The 20,323-nt window shown below is 32.4% G+C and overlaps 1 protein-coding gene across 2 annotated transcripts in view; it reads left to right on the top strand.

Annotated features, from left to right (window-relative positions):
* CSMD3 (CUB and Sushi multiple domains 3) overlaps positions 1–20,323 on the top strand; it is a 1,311,859-nt gene that overhangs the window by 931,353 nt on the left and 360,183 nt on the right. For both annotated transcript variants that reach the window (XM_038555367.1, XM_038555366.1), the window contains 3 exons: positions 6,089–6,205; positions 12,403–12,618; positions 14,431–14,619. In XM_038555367.1, the coding sequence (XP_038411295.1) occupies positions 6,089–6,205; positions 12,403–12,618; positions 14,431–14,619 (522 nt within the window). The remainder of the gene's footprint in view (positions 1–6,088; positions 6,206–12,402; positions 12,619–14,430; positions 14,620–20,323) is intronic.

Below are 20,323 nucleotides of genomic sequence, written 5' to 3'. Positions count from 1 at the left end.
CTGAGCCACCTAAGCACCCCTGACACTCTGTCTTTTGCTACAAAGTTACAACTGTCACGCAACTCGTATTTTTCTTTATAGTATTTTTCACTCCCAAATAGCTTTATGTATTTACTGTTCACTCTTCTACAAGAATGTCAGTTCCATATGGCAGGAACTTTGTTAAGTTTATTATTATGTCCTCGGTGCCAAGAGTAGCTCCTGTCACACAGTTGGTACTCAAAAAATTTGTGTTGATTAAAAAAATGAATGAAATATACTTGTCAGACTTTTCGGAATACTTCCGATGTTTTTATTCTGCATATATATTTTCTTGTCCTTACCCTTTATTCATCTTTTTATTTCCCTTGCACTAGAAAGTGGTAGACCTCCCCTCACCTGTATCAAAATCTTAGTCAATTTTCAGTGATGCCTGGGTGACTCAGAGGTTGAGCATCTGCCTTCGGCCCAGGGCGTGATCTTGGCGTCTGAGGATCCAGTCCCACATTGGGCTTCCTGCATGGAGCCTGCTTCTCCCTCTGTGTTTATCTCTGCCTCTCTCTGTGTGTTTCCCATGGATAAATAAATAAAATCTTAAAAAAATCTTAGTCAATTTTTAAAAGTCATTGACTTTTTATGCTTTACCTGGAAAATATATCTGAACAAAATCTCAACTTTTCTTAGACCCTGTAGTTCTTTGCTTTTTATGGGATTTTTTTGATAACTTATAACTACCTTTTGATTCACTAAATCAATATTTATTAATTTTACTGTGTAGCCATGAAAGAAATATTGTTAAACATGAAAAAAAACAAAAACAAAAACAAAACACCGTCTATTTTCTCCTTGAGCTAGTGGAGTAGGAAATAGTTATACTCATTTTCTTATTTTCCTTATGATATTCTTGAGGTCAAGAACCATATGTTCTTCTTGTTTCTTTAACATAAATTGTTAAAAGACATCTTCTGACCCATCAGAGATTCTATCAAAACATACACACACTTTTTATTAGCTACTTATTGGATCTTACTATTGAGTATCTCTATAGTATTTTTCATAGAACTGAGATTTGAATGCCTCTAGAGAAGGTCAGATAAGAAAAGCTAGGATAGCATTCTACTTTGGCCAGAAAGTGTCAAGAGTAGTGTGTAGGTCAAAATTCACACCTAAGTGATGTTGTCTATGTACTGAGAACATAAGGTTGTCGTAAGTACTAGGAGTAAATTTGAGGTCATATGGTTGTTATGACTCAACCCTTTAAGAACTAGACATTGTTAATTAAGATAGCTACCCTATTTGATAGATAGTTGGGTGGGCCATATGTTCTGAATTGCCTAAGACAAGCCCTGTTTTTACCTTTTGTCTGGCACTCTAAGTTCACCCTAAAATTACTCCATTTTGTTTGATAAACAATATAGCCATTTTATGGGGGATGGTACAATTAGCTCAGGATCATTAGTTGCAGAACCCGAAGTCAAAATGAATGTATTTAAACTCATAATTTCTTTATTTCTTCCATCTTACTAGAAGAGTTGAGCATATAGACTAACCTAGCAAAAGAGTACATGGATTGATGTTTAAGATCCAAGGGTTCAAGATAAGCAAGCATGCATGGGACTTAAGAATAGTTTCTCATTTGGGTTTACAATTCAAATTGAGGATACCTGGAAATAGAAGAAAACAAATTTGAAATTAAAAACAAACAAAAAATCATAATGGGATTTGTAATAGATGGCTATATCTGTGCTCTATTGCAATACTCAAAATGTTTTTATGCATCCTGGTCTAGAAATTGTCTGTTACAGTTATAGACAGTTGAGTGCTTGCCAGGTATTTATCACTACAAAGAGCAAGGTATAATTTTATAAGTCTGGGCAATAACATTCAAGGGCTTGGCTTTTTAGGAGACTTTACTATTTTAAAACTCTAATTGATACTTACGTGACAAGTAGTGATCATATATGACAAAATCATGGTATATTTGACTAATTGCCCACAACTCATAATTTTGGCTATCGTTGTGACTTTGCTGTGCCACTCATCTCTGTCCTTTTATGTGCTTTTCTTTGCCAGATGTTTGCTCTAACATAAAGTAACTGGCTATTTCATATACATTTCATCACTCCCTAATTTCTTTGCAGTGTTTCACTTGATACACAATTTGTCTATCTCCCATTCACAAGAACATATAAACCTATTACATCTGTTACAAAAGTGTTTGCATCCCTAAAGACATATGGCATCCATTAGCAAGGTTGTTGGGATAAATAAGAATTTCTTCAGAAGAGGTGATATACAAAAAAAAAAAAAAAAAAAAGAGAGAGAGAGAGCGACAGGAGATCCATGACATCCTTTTTAGACACTCTCATTCTCACAAAGTTTACTGTACAAATGACTCCCTTGAACTGAATTTTTTAAAAAAAATATTCTCAGAGAAATATTCTTAGTCTGTATACTACATTTTTACAGTATATTTGAGTTCCATTTTCTATCTTAAAGTAAAAAAAATCACATATAAAATTTACCTTCTTTTATTCATTTTAATATTTTAGTCTTCTATGACTGATTCTAGTAGGCTGATTTTCCCTTATGCTTTCTTAGCATTCTAATAGGAAGGGAACTTTAGATAAGTAGACATCATCAGATTGGTAGAATATTCAGTAATAAATTAACCACTTATAAAATTAATCCAATTCAAATCTGCATTAGCATTTATCACTATGCATTATACCAATGCACATGTAGTTAATTTCTTGTGATTGTTCAAAAAACCAATAATATAAAGCAAATACAGTTCCAAATATTTGCAATGTAAAATAATCTCATTTAGAAAGATGAAGGATTTCATTAGGTTGATGAAAATGATGCTGTGGCTGCTGATGATTGAAGACTGTTTCAATTACAGACAAAGCCATTGACAAATGAGAATTTGTAAGATATAAATCAATTAAAGGCAAGAATACTGATGCATTTAAGTATTAGGTGTTTTAAAAAGACTGTGATTCAAATACAAAAGGATTAAAGGAATCTCTGAGAAAATTAATGATATTCTTGATTTTTTTTAAAGATTTTATTTATGTATTTTGAGAGAGAGTGAGCAAGAGTGTGTGAATGGGGGTGGGGAGACATGGAAGGCAGAGGCAGAAAGAGAAAGAGACTCTCAAGCAGACTCCATGCCCAGCACAGAGTCTGATGTGAGGGTGGTGACTGGATCTCACAACCCTGAGATCATGACTTGAGCCAAAATCAAGTTGGTCACCCACTGACTGAGCCACCCACATGCCTTATCTCCTTGGATAATTTTTATATAGATTGAATGTTCGCAGGGGAATGCAAAAAGTAAACATAAGTGAAGGATGTCATAGCTTGCTATATACACATATATTTTTTTTGTAGAAAAATTAGCTTGTAAAAACAAAATCAACACTCGATTTAAGAGTCAGCATAAGATCACAGACTCTGGAACTAGGCTCCTAGAATTCCCTCCATACTTGCTTTTTCATTTGTAAACTGAATAATTACAGTACTTATCTCTTTGGGTTGTTAGGGGGTTGAGTTAATAAAAATTAAAGTCTTCTGGATAGTGCCTATCATGTTGTAAGTTCAGTATGAGTGATTCTTTTGCTTTTGCTACAAAGTAGTGAGTAGACAAAATTTTACCCTACATTTTATGAAGGTATAAAATACACATATTTTCATATTTTTAGTTTCATCTTTCAAAAAAGATACCTAAATCACACTCTTTCCCCGTAATTTACTATGAAATTCTATCTTCAAATCAGTTCCTTTCAAGGCCTTTATCTACGACTAATATTCTAAAATAACAGAAACTTCCACTGTGTCATAAAAATGCACTCTATCACCTGCTTATAATCAAAATCTCGATATACATGTTCACTACTAGTATTTTAGTTATTGATCATTCTTACTAAATATTTTAAAGTGTTCATGGTTACTTAACTTTATTCATTTACAGAACGTGTCTTTAATGTTCTGCCTTCAACACAGATGTGGTAGGTATAGTTGGCAGACAGAAAATTCTCAAGAAATTCTCCCAGTACAAAAAGATTTGACAAAGCAGATTTATTCAGAAGAATGCTGACGTGTAGAAGAGTTTTCCCCCTACAAGTTCTTTTTTTTTAATTGCAATGATTTTATTCTCTATTTATTTAGCTTTAGTTTATTTCAAATAAGACATAGTGTTTTTATTATTAAGCATGCATATGTATGTGTCTTCCATGCTCTCTATCCTATACACACAGTGGTTACACACATGCATGCATAGGGGCACATGTCTGATGCACTGAATACAAATTTCACATCTTTCTTTTCTGTATTTAACTAATTAATTTGACTCACTTAATTTTTACTCTTCTGTTCACTGAGTTTTACTCTAGCTGTATGTAATATAGTCCTTTCAAATGGTAAAGCATCTTCACGCATCACATTTCACTCAACAAATTCATACTATTTTGTATTTTTGTGTGTGTGACTCTCATAATGGAGAATAAAATAAAACAGAGTGTATTAGGAATAGATTGACATATGTAAAAATAGTCTAACAAAAAATACAGTACTGTGTCAAGTAGAATGCATTACAAGGGAAATAAAAGCAGATCAACTTAGCACCACCATTATCAGCAAGATACAGTAGAAATGGTATACCTAACTCTTAAATGATCACAAAAACACAATGAGACTTTTTTAAAAATTGAAAGGAAATTTGAGAGGTTCAGTCATAATAGTTGCCAGTGAAAGCCCATGCGGGATCTAAATAGAAGCCTAAAGTAGCAAACCATGCATATTATTCCAATGAATTGGTAATAAATGAGATTGGAAGCATGGGTTTATTTTAGCCTTAAGGAAGCTATCTATAAGTACCTAGAGAGGTACTTGTAAAGGACCTGCCTTTACTCCTTGGTGGAGTAAAAGAAATAGCAAAGGGAGAAGTGGATTTTAATTTTGTATACATATGTAAATGTTCCATGTGTGTATGTGTGTGTGTGTGTGTGTGTGTGTGTGTGTGTAAGTTCAAGCCTGCATGCTTAGATACTTACAGGAATTGCAGACAATGTATTTCTAGTCAGGTCAGTATAGAATAGTAACCAGATTGCCTTGACTCTTCTCAACACTGTTACTTGGAAGAAATCATGGAAAAGGATAAGGCCAAGTCTCACCTTTCTGTGTTCCCGGGAAGTTGCTTAAGCAAGGATCAGAGCAGACAAGACCATATGTTGCATTCACAGTTCTTATTACCTTCGCCATGAGAGCTGACATCTCCACATGGAATAGAATAAGGAGTCCATACCTTTCTGTTTCCATTACAATATACATTCTTACTTGGCTATATCTTTGTCTCCTTTAATTTTTAATACTGATAAAATTATCTGGTATAGCATAACCACTGATGGTTGTTGAATGTGATAGAAGACATTTTAAACTATGATTTGTTCTTAAAAAAATGAACATTGAATCAAATTTAAATTTATTTGACCTACATTATTAAACATATATTTATTTTTCTTATCTCAGAATATTTACTTAGAAGTTATAGCTTCTCAAACATTCCTGCTTGTTCTTGATATAACCCAAAGACAATGGAGAATTGCAGACATAGCCTTTAAAAGTTTTGCGGCTTAGCTCACTGTTTTAAAAAGAATTATATGAGAAATGACACATACCCCTTTAGGAATCTAAAAGAAATGATTCTGCATAATTAACAATTCGTTTCCTTAAAGCTTAATAAAAGTGGGGCTGCTAAACAATTAATTACTCATGTTTAATTTATGACCAATTTATGCAAATGTTAGTTATAATTAGAAATGTGTAAGATAAGTATGTACTTCAAATTCAAATGTGGGAAGATGAGCTACGTTATCTTGTGGCTAATTCTCAGAGGCTGTTACATACCTTTTGCTTCTCTAGAGCTGCAGTGGATGAAACTGTTCCCTAGTATTGGAGGAGGTCTTATACGCACTCCTGTTATTACCGAGAAGTAGCTTAAGCAAAGAAAATCAGATTCATTCTATTTCAAGAGAGGAGAGATTTGTTCAGCCTCTGCCTCTCTAACTATGACTGATCACATGACTGTATTTCTTTGTATTTTCAGCATTATGTGGAGGAGATGTTAGAGGGCCTAGTGGAACAATCTTATCACCTGGTTACCCGGAATTTTATCCAAATTCTCTGAATTGTACATGGACTGTTGATGTAACTCATGGAAAAGGTAATTTGCCTCACGCAATGATAATTGGACTATCTTCTGAATTTTCATTGCATCTATTTTTATTTCATTGTCCTTTACAATGTCATTTTGCATGAGCAAAAACAGATCAGGACTAAAATATGCTAACACAAAATCCAGTTTGAGTAACCGCAGCAGAAGATTATATTTACTTTTCCATAGTATTATAATATGCTTATGTTTCTGCCAGAATGATAATGTAAAAGATATTTATTTTCTTTTGATGTATTAAATTAATGTTATTTGGAATTTTCATATCAACAAAAATCTCAAACAGGATGGCTTTTGTTCTCTGGCATAGTGTTAAGAGGTTGATTTCAAAAGTTCAAAAGGAAATTGGAAGATGATCTGAAGTGCTGAGCCAGTTGTAAAGCAAACATATTTATATGCATTGCTTTTAACATGTTTATGATTATTTATTGTAATTATACTCTTCATATGAATTTATAACCATTCTAGAAATACTTGTGTCTCGGTTTTCTGTCAGAACTACAAATATATCTCACAGAATTGATGGGGAGTGTAAAATTGCACTGTGCCTGTGGTACATGTTAATAGATGTCTTTTGAACAAATAAGTGAAAGGCCCTGTAGAACTAAATATGGTTCATGCATGTTATACAACCAAACTAACGAACTAGCAAATAGAAGTGATTGAGGCAACACCTTAGCAGTAAAATGGTCATCCTAACATATCAAAATCAAAAATGGATTAAAATTATTGACCTAAAAATCTCTATATCCTAATCTTTTAAAAAGAGTTCATTTATTCATTTGAATAACTGCTTTGGAGAAGTTATTTTTCTTTTAACTCTATCATTAAATCATTCCCATCGGTTTTTACTATTATATCATACTTAATGATTGATTTTACTATAGAAAATCTTTTTTAAAAATCCTAGCAAGGAAAGGATGCTATTACAATTTTAAAAATTAAAGCTTATGTTTGATACATTTGAATTTAGTGTTCTTGCAAATGAAGTTTGGCTTTATTAAAATTATATATTATTTTATTGAGGGTGAAGATTCTATTGGAGTTATTATCATGATGAAATTAAATATTATAGAGAAAAAAGTTAAAATGAGCATTCTGGTATTGAACAGCAGGAACGAAGTAGAAGACTTTTGTAAACTGTCGTTTTTGTTCTGTATAATACAAGACTCTTTGCTTGAAGTTAACCAGAGCATCCTATTATTCCAGCAGCAGTGGATTAATGGAGTTTAAAATAAACTTCCTTGTATTATACAAGAAAATGGAGGGCTACATACTGCTTGCTATGTAAATAGAGGTTTAATTAACACTTAAGGTTTTGCATCTTCACAGGTTGCAAGTGTTAATTAAATCTGTATTTACATGGCAAGAAATGCAGATTTAGATGCTTCTCTGTAGGAGCCAACTAAATTTGTTGGAAGTACAACTATTCCAGAGTGTAACCAAAGTTATGTGAAGGATAATCTCTTAAAGTTGGGAGACACTGTCAAGGTAATACAGTCTAATCTCTCACCCCGTACACCAGTTTCTTTCTATAGTGTCTCAGAAATATGATGAACTGGCCTGATATTGACACTTGTGTTGATGGCAACCTTATTTCTTGGGAAAACTTGCTCAATTTTTGTATGGTTGTAATTGTTTGAAAATTATTCTGCAATTGTTATCCTTGTTTTGCCCTCTGGAGTTAGACAAAATAAAGAAAACCCACAAAAACAATCTAATCCTTTCTCCACCTGAACTCTGCACTATAACAAGTCACTATTCTGTGCCCATCATGCTTTTCATGTCTGCTACCCTCAGCTTTTTCTTCCCAGACTGATCACCTCAGTTCCATCAATTTTTTATTCTAAGATATTTTTACTGTCATCACCATTCTAACCACCTTTTTCCGGATGTGTTCCAGTTTATTGATATCCAGGGATAGCATTATCCTTCTAACATGTTTTCCCAGGACAAAACACTATATGGCATTATTTAACTCCACAAAGTATTTCCATTAATGAAGTCTGTACATATTTGCTTTTGTTAACTTTTATGCTGTTGTGTCATAGTACTAACTTAAAGTAAGCCCAAATCCTAAAATTCTGTATTTGTGCAGTTGATTTTTTTCTATCTTCAGTGCAAGACATTTTTTTTAAAGTTGATGTTATCAAGGATCAGTGGAACTTTCAAATGACTTGTGAAGTAGTGAAGGTGTTACTTGCATTTTATAAATAAGAGTCTGAAGTCACTAGAGGTTATTTATTTACACTCAAAGACTTAATGCCTGTAAAGATTGGACAAAGAACTTGAATTTACATCCTATGACTACATACAAGTACTCTTTTTCTGAAACCACATTACCTCTTTACCTATATCTATATATTTCATTGTCTGGTATGTGTCTTCATGAAGACTCTCCATAATTCTGCTTTTTGTTTGTTTGTTGTTTGTTTTACTTACATCTCTTCTACTTCCTTAAACTTGAATTGACCCTTTTACCTTTATCCTGATTCCATAGCCATAATGGAGGGCACATCAGGCTTTTATATTTACCCCTCTTATGTTTTCTTTTTATGTATTACCCCTTTTAATTTTTGCCCAGAATTTTTGTGAGATTATTTTGAAGCAATTTACATTTCATTTATATTTACATAAACAGTCAGAATTTTCCTAAGTAATTCTGGGAATTTAATCAAGAATCATCAAGACTTTAGGGGTTTAAAAAATCTTAACAGAACAGATCTAAATATCCAAATATTTAAGATAAAAGAAACATCAAATATACCATCAGCAACCTCTTCACCACTTAAAACTAAGTCAGGGTGTTTGAATACATACAGTTGTTTCAAATTCAGTTAACTATAGTATCATTCAGCCTACATTGCTCCTTGTTTACAACGACACCAGAAGAGATTTTCCTTAAATACATTGCAGAAATCAAGATGCTAATTATATGTTCTAGTCTACTAGAGACCTGGGTGGGGGGACTGCATTAAAAACAAAACAAAACAAGACAAAATACCTTAGACTTTTTTTTTAAGATTTTATTTATTTGTTTAACAGAGACAGAGAAAGCACAAGCAGGGGGAGAGGGAGAAGGAGAAACAGGCTCCCCACCGAGCAGGGATCCCAATGCACGTGGGGCTCCATCCCAGGACCCAGGGATCATGACCTGAAGGCAGATGCTTAACTGCCTGAGCCACCTAGACACCCCATAAAAAAAACCTTAGGCTTTTAAGGGTGAAATTGTCCTTAGATAATGCATAGTCTAGTATAATCCCGTACATTTAAAGATTGGAAAAAAGACACAAAGGTCTGTAAAGCACCCTCAATATCATGGTTGGTGGCATGACTATAACTGAAACCTAAGAATTTATAATATTTTGACTTTTTAAAAATATTTTGACTTTAAGGCCAAGTCTTTACACATATGTCTGGTACAGTAATTGCCTTCATAGGGCTTCCTCAATGTTCATTCTTATGAGAAGATTCCAAGATGTTGAAAATTGACTTTTTCTCACTATGTCTCAAATACCCACCGCCCTATTAAAATAGTGTGTCCTTACCTATCTGCTCCTTCTTCCTGAAATGTCTGTCCTGGAGCTGCTCCTTCACCAAATTCTGCTCACTTTTGAAGGTCACTGCTTTCAGAAGCTTCTGCTGACCCCTTTGACAAGTTGGTTATTTCTATTTCTGTGCTCCTGTACTGACTTGTCCATACTGTGCTCTGCTGACTTAGTCACTTTCAGGGCACTTAACAGAAAGTTTGAACCATTGGTTTAGGTATCCTTTCCCTTAGATAGACCAGGAGTTCTTTACAGTCTTCTAAATCTCTACATTCCATAATGCCTAGAGTATAGTAGGTTCTTAATATAATTTCCTTACTTGGTTTCAGGACCTTAGCAGAATTTTAAAGGTCTTAACATTGTGGTACAGTAGTGAAAACAGATTTTATTATTTAAACCATAATCTGAAAAAAAAAAAAAACCATAATCTGATAAACAGAAGTTTCCTTTTATAAAGTGGCTGGCCTGGACTGAGTGACAAAAAAATCCACAAAACAATGAGCTTGCATGTTGAACAATAACAAGTTAACAAATGCTGAACACGTCTTCTATGCAAAGCACTGTGCTATTAGCACCATGATCTAACAGAATTTTTAATTTTTTAATTTTCCACATATTAGTTCAATGTATATCAGAATAAAGACATTTTTCTAAAAATATATAAATTATATGCAGAACAACATTTTTCTTATCTCTTGTTCATCTACTCTCCTATTCTCTAATGACTTTTTCTTAGCTTTATTATATTGTAAAAATCAAATTGACTTACCTGAAATTCCACTCAGGCTATTTTTTACACTTAGATAGCAGTTAATGTAGATGACAAAGCATCTTCTTGCCATATCTATACTGTATTCTTATTAGCATCTGGTGAGTGTCAATTACCACTTTTATACTGAAGAACATTTGAAAGACTGACTCAATTTCTGAACTCCTTCTAAAGGGGTTCTTATATTCCTGATCATTGTGGGGAGGGAAAAACCTCACATTTTGAAGAATTTGAAAAATAGTGTTTTTGTACATTTCTAATCTTTCCTGAGACCAAATCACTGGTCCATTCTGCGGTAATAACCTTGTTTTGCAGTAATAACCATGTCTTTTTTTTTTGGTAATAACCTTGTCTTATGATTGCTTATGTTTTCAGGGTATTTGTTTGGTTTCATTTTATAGCTTTGTTTAAAAAAAAACAATGAATATTCGAAGGATTTTGAACTAAAATATCAATGAATAATGCTAAAAAATGTTACTTACCGTATTCTGTTTTTTTTTTAATTTCTTTACTAAATATTTTGATGAATCTTTTTTTGTTTAATGTAAAAAAAGAAAACACTTCAAGGGAAAGGTGAATGTGATAGTCATCTCTTACTTCACTTAATACCTTGCCCAAAGTATGAGTGGTGTGTGCATATGTGTGTATAATCTTTAGTCTTTAATATCTGTTCTAGACAACATCAAAAACTCATGTGAAAAAAAAAAAAAACTCATGTGAGACCACAATGCAATGCCACACCACACTCACCAGAATAGAATAAATGAAAAAAAAAAACAAAAAACTCAAGCATTGACAAAGGTATAAAGCAACTAGATATGGCAATGGAAATATAAATTGGCACAGCCACTTTGTAAAGCAGTCTATTAAAGCTGCTATTAATGACCCCTAAGGGATAATGACCCAGTAATTCCACTCCTAGATTATTCCCCAACAGAAATATATATTCTTCAAAAGACATACTTGAATAATCATGGCACCATCTACATTCAGGCTAAAACACAAAGTACTTAAGTGATTGTCAAATGTTGAACAGATACATGAATGCAGTGTTTTTGCAAAATGAAATGCCATGGTATACATCACTGAAATAAACAATTCACAACCACACACAGAAACAGAGATAAATCTCACATACCTAATGTTGAGTAAAACTCAACAAAGGAGTATGTATTATATGAATCCATTATATAAAACTACAAACCATTTATATAAGGTAGCAAAATTAGCCTGTGTCTCTAGAAGTTAAGTGAGTAGTTACTTTTGTCAAACTGAAGTGAGAGAAAGTTTCATGGAAGAGGTTCTGCTGTCAGTAATGTTGTGTCTATCGTTTCAGATTATATTTGCAAAGATAAGTTTACTTTGTGAAATTTCAGTATATGATGTACACAGGTTGAAGCATGTGAAAAAGAAATAAAAACTATATTCACTTAACAAACAGTTCCTTCCTATGCCTACTCTACATTTCTCTTCTGCAATTAAGCATTTGTGGAAGTTGGGTGTTGTATTACTAAACACTGTTTATTGTTTGAGAATATTGCAGAAGGAAATGAAGGAGGCATGTAAAGTATTTGCCAGAAAGCTGCACTACTATTATAAATAAAGCATATGAATTTTCCTCAAAATTTTCTGAAAACTCAAGTGATATCTTTTCAGGCTTTGGTTTCCAAAATATGACTCGCTACATGTCTTATAAGCTACAGGGGGAAAAAAAAGATTTTATTAGATGACACACCTGGAGTATTTCATAGCAGTACTTTTCATTTCCAGAGAATTTAATTACAAGAAGAGTCCTGGCTTCAGTTACTTTGGTATCTCTCTGTGTCTTACAGATATACTTTTTGAGTCTAATTTTCTTCTTTTCTCAATAGGTGTACAGTTCAACTTTCACACCTTCCATTTGGAAGACCATCATGACTATTTACTGATCACAGAGAATGGTAGTTTTACCCAACCACTGGCACGCCTTACTGGTTCAGAACTTCCTTCAACAATCAATGCTGGTCTCTATGGAAATTTCAGAGCTCAATTGCGCTTCATTTCTGATTTTTCAATATCATATGAAGGATTCAATATTACATTCTCTGGTAAGAAAATAAATTTTAAAAGTCTGTTTTTATAGTATAAAAAAAGAAAGGGAAAAATAACAGAAATGATTTTAAAAAGCAAATAAATATCTGTCAACCAATGTTAAGGAAAGTGTGAATATCTTGAAGATTGTCTATGGTAGTATTAAAGGGAACCTTTATACAAAAGCAAAATATAAATGACTTTCCTAAAAGTCTACTCTAAGTAACAGGGCAAAACTAGCTAAAATGCTTCATGAACTTAAAATAGAAATTTAATGATATATTTTAGGGATGTCTGGGTGGCTCAGTGGTTAAGTGTCTGCCTTTGGCTCAGGGTGTGATCCTGAAGTCCTAGGATCGAGTCCTACATCAGGCTCCCTGCATGGAGCCTGCTTCTCTCTCTGCCTCTCTCTATCTCTGTGTCTCTCATGAATAAATAAATAAAATCTGTAAAAAAGGAAAAGATATGTTTTAAAATTTTAATTAAACTCAAATGAACATGGGACAGTGATGTTCTAATTTTATGTCTCTTGGAAAAGACATAATTTACAGGCCAAGGTTAAGATAAATTTAATTTAGTACTTTGGAAATAAATGATATAGAAAAAAATTAATGTAGTTATCCCTCTATTCTAGAATAACCTCATCTAGAGAAAACATAATTTGGATTCCAGAGGGAAAACTTTATAAAATTAAAGTGAATAAATATTTTTCTATAAAAAAAACAGAAGTTTTTCTATCCGGTAGTTCTACTTTCTAGTTGAATGGAATAATGAGGCCAGTAGTTACTTCTTAACACAGAAACAAATTAATAAGTAAATCTTATGTCCACTTGCTAACATTAAAAGTGTAATATTATAATTATATATATTTATTTCTATATGATTTTAATGTATATATAAAATCAGACAAAAGCTAACCTTGTTTTCAGTTCTTGCTCTATATTTGCATGGAAATACTTGTCTTCTAAAATAATATAGCACATGAGCATAATCGATTTTAACCTAGAAGTTTAAAAGTATGTCCAAATAAATTTTTTAAACAATAAAAATAATAGCTCATCAACATGGAACAATTCCTTTTGTTCTCCATTGCAATTACAAGGTAAGTACATGCTCTGGAAATAGTTTTAACAAAGCTACTTCTTCTTAGGATGCTATATAAATTATAATATTGTTGTTTAATCAACTCTACTCTCTTATACCCTGAAGAGTGTTTAGCTGTTTATTTTCATGGTGCTCATTCATTGCTTAGGGAAATTTTCTTGTATAAATCTATAAAGTAACAATTTTCAGTGTGTGGGCACTTCAGTCTTACATAAACCATTGCCTTTGAAGTTCTGTGTTTTTCAGAATATGGATTAATTGAACTCCTTGTAGAGGAGAGACATAAGAGCCTTTGTCATTTAGATTAAAACCATTAAGTAAAATGCATTTCAAAAGTGCTAATGATTTCATCCCAAATGTTATTTTGTGTTTGAAAATATGCATCTATTATGCTATTATTATAAGTCAAAATCGGTGAAATGGAAATGTTTCTAATGCAGAAGAAAGAATATGAGATAAATAGCTAAATTCTCAATTTATCACTCAGAAGGTGACATTTTCTCATCTGTATTGAATTTCACACATAAAAGTACTTATCAAGCTATTCGATCTTTCACAAAAGAAGAAAAGTATGTGTGTCATTAGCATGTTTCCATAATTACACACAACATCATTTTTTAAATGTCTGACTGAGCCCAATAGCATCCAGTCTGCAAACAATAGCAATGTTCCCTTAAAAATGAATACTATCATTTTCTTTGTCCTCCTCTCCATCTAATTTACAGAATATAACCTCGAACCTTGTGAAGATCCTGGAATTCCTCAATATGGTAACCGAATCGGGTTCAACTTTGGGGTTGGTGACACTCTGACCTTCTCGTGCTCATCAGGTTACAGACTGGAAGGGACATCCGAGATCACCTGTCTTGGTGGTGGCCGACGAGTGTGGAGTGCACCTCTGCCAAGGTGTGTGGGTACGTGGTCAGCTGCTTTCATTTGCTTGTATGTGTAGTCACTGTCCATGGAGTTGCATGGTTATACACCCTTTGTTCTTTTATAATCTGTTGAATTTCTTCATTTATTTTGTATTAGTTAGTTCAATTTTTTTTTTCACTTGGCAATCTGGTGTACCTCAATTAACTTCTCAACTGCTCCATTTAAGTAACCATGCTTCTAAATTTGTTTTCAGATGACAGGGATAAGGAATCAATAGATATATAAATAGGTGATATAAAAATAGTTAGATAGATAATCACATTTTCTGAGTTTACAGAAAATTACCTTCTTATATTCTACTGATGATGATTTCCCATGACTTATGACAGAAGATTTGGCAATAATTTATAATTTAGGATTCACATTCATGAAAGATGACTATGAAGGCAAATGTGTCAAATAAATAATAGATAATTTAAAGGCTATCAAGTCATGTATTGACTCAATGTATATAATCAATATATGGACCTATTATGATAGATGAATTAAGATGGCAATTCATTTTATGTTGTGAAATAAAGAATAACAATAATTAAAGTATTGAAAGTTTAGAATCACCATCCCGGTCTTTGGAAACTTAACTGATAAAAAAGAAAAATAAAGTAAAATTCTGTAGGGAAAATGAAGGATTTTCGATTAAGACTTAAGTCATTTCCTATTTAAAGTAGGAGATAAGGAGACAAAAATTTCTTCAGGTCATTAGCCATTTAGTGGTTGTCAGTACTTGTTTATATGACAGAAGAAGATACAAATGGTCATTTTATAATTATTTTATAAAGCTGTTGAATCTCTCAAAAGCACTTAATTTGAATTTACTTTAATTGTAAATGTAATTGTAGGTCACAGATCTATGTAAGTTTAATATGCTACAAAATCAGGAAAATTGTTAGAGATTTGATCTGTGGTTCAAGACCTTGTCATTTCTATGGAGGCAAAATGCCTACAGATGAAATTTAGAACGAGCAGGATGCCCTCTGTGACTTACTAATATATTATCCAGGGTATAAAATGTGGATATTCTGGTGGATCCCCAAATCAAGTAAAAAAATTATGATCTTCCAGGTTAATGTGGGTCTGAAGACTTTTATAGTGATGAGATTGTTTTCACAGCCTCTGTGGGTTATATAACAGACAGGATGATATATAACAGATGAAATTTCTTTTTAAAATCCTAGGCTTTTATAGAAATAGCACAAGCAACCACAGAGGCTTGAAGTTGGAAGGTGATGAGCAGTCACACTCTCAGAGCATCTTTTTCAGGAAGCTACATAGAATGCAATTTCTCTGGGTTTTTTGTTGTTTTGTTTTTTGTTTTCTGTTTTTTTTTTTTTTTTTTTTCCTGCTGTATCCAGGTTTTGAATCCCTCCCTTTACCTGAGTTGCCCCCTTTCCATTTTTGCTTGTTGTGCATATTTTCAAAGACTAGTTAATGAGAATCTTGGGAATAATCCAAGTGAAGGCTATTGAATGTCCGAGTTTAGATGGTAGTCATTTGATATTGGGTTAATTCATTTTTCTAAACTTCATTTTTTCCATCTGTAAATCGGTTATAACAGTAGTAGCTAGTTCATTGTTATGAGTTAGTTAGGAGGATTAAAAGAGATTAGCCATGCCAGTCAGACACCTAATATAATTTCTGGAATATAGAAAGGATTCAGAATTTAGATGTTATTATAACTCATAATAAATATAATCTGGTATCTACCCAGCCTATCAATTTAGTTTATAAAACCAGCTATAGTAGGGAATGAATTCCATTTCATAAAACACTAACATTTATGAGGGTCTACTTGGCTCTTTCATATATAGTTATCTCATTTAATCCTTACTATAATCCTGTTGTTATTATCCTACTACCCACTCTTCCTCCACCGCCACCATTTTTCATCAGAAGAATCTGAGCCTTAGAGATTTGAAATAACTTGCCCAAGATCATCAAGGTTGTAAGTGACAGAACCATGATTTGTATGAAGTTTTTCATATTCTAAAATGCAGCTTTTTCTCACTAGAGGGTTTTATCTCAAAAAGGTCTAGAGGAAGGTGAATCTTGAAGGACTCTATGAGGACTCTAGGTCAGAGTTAATATTTTCTCTCAAAGCATCAAATACACACCAGGAATTACACACTTTAAGAAATTGTTTGCACGTAGATTTTTAAGGTTTAGTTCATATTTATGAAAAATTTTAATAGATTTACAAAACTCTGACTTGGCAAAAAAAAAAAAACTTTTAAATTAATTTTTGTTTTACTATCGTATTTCTTTGAGACTAGGTTTATTTGTTTCTAAATCTTTAATGGGAAGGATAAAATAAAATCACCCTGTAGACAAATTTAGAAAGCAAATTATTGCCATGGGATTTTTCTCCACATTTTCAAATTAGCTGTGCTTGTGTTTAAGCTTATTGAAATTTACAATTAAACCTACTGACTTTAATAAATTCTACTGTAGGTATACATTTAAGTGACCAGATGCAAAGAAACATTATTTCAAATAGAATGACTTTTAAAATTTTTACTTCTCCAGTTTTCTTTAAACCTTACTACTCTGCCTATGCATTAAAACAAATGTATTCCTTTTTGTATTCCTGGTTACATATATGCATATATACATATTTCTTATTTTGTTATCTTTTCAAAGTTCACATTCTTTAGTCTAAAATGCAAATTATTTGTAAGTATTCATATGAACAGACCCAATTTTAGCAATGCTAGTTTATTTGAACAGTTTTTATTTCTTTTTAGATTTTCTTGTACTTTTAACTTTATGTATCTCGCATGCCAATTCCCTTATCCATACTGGCTTAAAAACCATTATTTAGTCTTTGGCGTTACCAACTTCATAGAAAGCTTATGTTATAGATAGTGGCCAAATTAGAAGTAGATTGTATTCCAAAAGTTTGCTTCTGTTTCAGATTTTTGGAATCTAGATGGTCTTTCCCTGGCACAAGTTTGCAAACGATGGATACATTCCCAGAATAAACCATAGATGAGGTTTTAAATTTTCTGTCATGTGGAAAGCTAATACTAACATTTACTAAAATGACTTATGTATACCTAGGTTCTTACATTGGTTATATAAGACGATATCTGACTCTGGACAGTAAGACAATTCATATTCAGAACTAATTACAGAAACTTTTTGTTTATATAAGTTTAATTTTGACTCTGTTTAGTATATAAATTGTTTGGTGTCTTTCGGTTTATGTTGGTAGAATCTGATGAAAATTATCTTAATTCTGGATGGTACATAAGTAATAAATAACATTTTCATTTAAATAACTTTTCCGAGTAACCTCTGCATTTATGTTTTTAAAGTGATATTTTACACTACCTATTAAATGATTAAAATATAATAACACCGTAATATGGTCTTTACAATCTATAAAGGATTTTATCATGTATTGTCTTATTCCAAAAACTCATCAGTGCTGTGAAAGCAGACTTAGCATAACTGTTTTATCAGTGAAGTTATGATGTCTATAAAAAATGCAAATTTAGGAGCAGAGCCATTACTCTCACAATGCTCTGAGTCCCAGGCTTGTGCACCATTCAAAAAAGCACACTGTTGTCTATTAAAAAATTCAAACTTAGGAGCAGAGCCATGTCTGTCACAATGCTCTGAGTCCCAGGCTTGTGCACCATTCAAAAAAGCACACTGTTGTCTTTGGACAATCAAGTTGGGAGGAAATCTGGTCTTAATTATAGTTGATACATGGCTTCAGAGACTCCTTATGTTGTCCTCTATTTTAATCGGAGGAAACTTCTTTGAACATGACCCATTTATCAGGGATTACTTAACTGCAGGGAAATTTGTAGAGCAAGAGAAGAATCTGGATAGAAACTGAAAGCATAAAGCTGAGAAACAGGGATTTTTCTCCCCAAGAGGTGGCCTCCATTACAGGCCTATGGTTAATATTTATACTCCAGCTTTTCTTCAGGTGACCTTTGGGAAGTTGTTCAGATATCTTTCCTGCCAACCTTTCTCAAATGTAAAATATGGATAATCATATCTATGGTGCAAGATAGCATATAGCTCTAAGCAGTGAAAGACATGTAAATCACCCAATGCACTGCTCAACACATGACACTCTTTCAATAAACCTCAGTCTCTTTTTCTTGTACCTGCAACTCTTTCTGTCGACATATATCCAGTTATCCTAAGGACCATCATGGCAAGAGTTGCAAGGATTGATTTTTACCAACCAGCAGGAGAGGAAACAGAAGAGATGGAGGAGATGAAAAGTTTAATGTGCTATCAGTAGCTATGTATTTCATACATATCTTATTTATGACTTAATTATCAAGGTGAAAATTTTATCTTAAAAACCAACACATACCTATAATTATGTTTTACAATTTAGAAAAGATAAAAATAATCAACAGATAAAATTATATTTCAGTAAAGATATTTTATATTTAAGTGATAATCCTGGAGAGCCATGTTTCTATGGAAATAGATAATCTGGTCATCTTCATAAGTGACCAAATTAAAAAAAAAAAAAAAAGTAAAAGAGAATTGATTACTTTGAAAATAAGAAACACTGGCCTGTTTTTTACTTTCTTTACTAAAGTTCACATTACAAAAAAACATTGGCATTCCCATTGCCGTCCTTCTAGATCAAGAAAAAACTTGCATATCCATAGTCCGCCTATATGCCAGAAATCATGCCAGGTCATGTTGCAAATAAACAAGAAGTTAATGAAAGAACATATTGTTTTGGAAAGTAGATTAGCAAGTTCAGTGTTAGTAATGATTTATCTTTAGTCAGGAGTCCACACATTTTGAAATCATTTTAAAAACATTCATTCATTCATCCTCATAGTTCCCCATTTAACACATCTTACTTCTATTTCTAATTTTATGTGTCATTGATTTTTTATATGACCTTGGACAAGTAACAACATCTTTCTTGAATCATAAATCAAATGAGAAAACTGATAACTCTGTATTATACATCTACACATTTTTCTCTTTTCTCACTTTTTAGATGATAGATACTGATTGTTACTTAGTTAAAAAATGAATGTTAACAATATGGGAAATAGGGTGCAGCATATATGGGACCTCTGTACTATCACTGTAACAACTCTGTTAATTTAGAACAATCTTAACATTAAAAATATAAAAATTTAAAAAAATTAAAAGATTAAAATGCATGTGAAGTAGTTTATCTTTGAGCAAATTCTATTTCATGTCAGTCTCCAAGCTCACTATGCTAAAATTATTTACATCAGATACCCATATATATGTATCAAATATGATTGATTTATCAAGTTTGTCAGGATTGTAGATATATAGCCTTGTAGAAAGCAAATTAATATTAAGAGACCTGCCTTGCTTTCAGATGCTAACATTAATTAGCTGACTGCTTCTAAGCAAATGCCTTCATTTCCTATACTTCTCTTTTTTAGAAAGAATGGTGCCAGTATGAGTTCTATTCAACCCAAATATTTATATTAAAAATAACAGAAAATATTAGATGGACAAGTGCTCTAATAAATATAAATGCATATTTATATTTTTCTTGTATAATTATGATTGGGCACATTGGTCTTTTGATTTGACAATGTAAAAATCCATAATTTTAACTTATATCTGTTTCTCTGTTTGTTTTTGAACTTTTTGCTTGTGACCTTACAAAGTAAGCCAAGAAGGTATTAATGCTATTTAACAGCTGAGAAA

This window comes from Canis lupus, chromosome 13 (genome assembly GCF_011100685.1).
Source record: "Canis lupus familiaris isolate Mischka breed German Shepherd chromosome 13, alternate assembly UU_Cfam_GSD_1.0, whole genome shotgun sequence".
Taxonomy (NCBI): Eukaryota; Metazoa; Chordata; class Mammalia; order Carnivora; family Canidae; genus Canis; species Canis lupus.
Note: the sequence above shows the minus strand (reverse complement) of the source record. Positions and strands in the feature narration are given on the sequence as shown.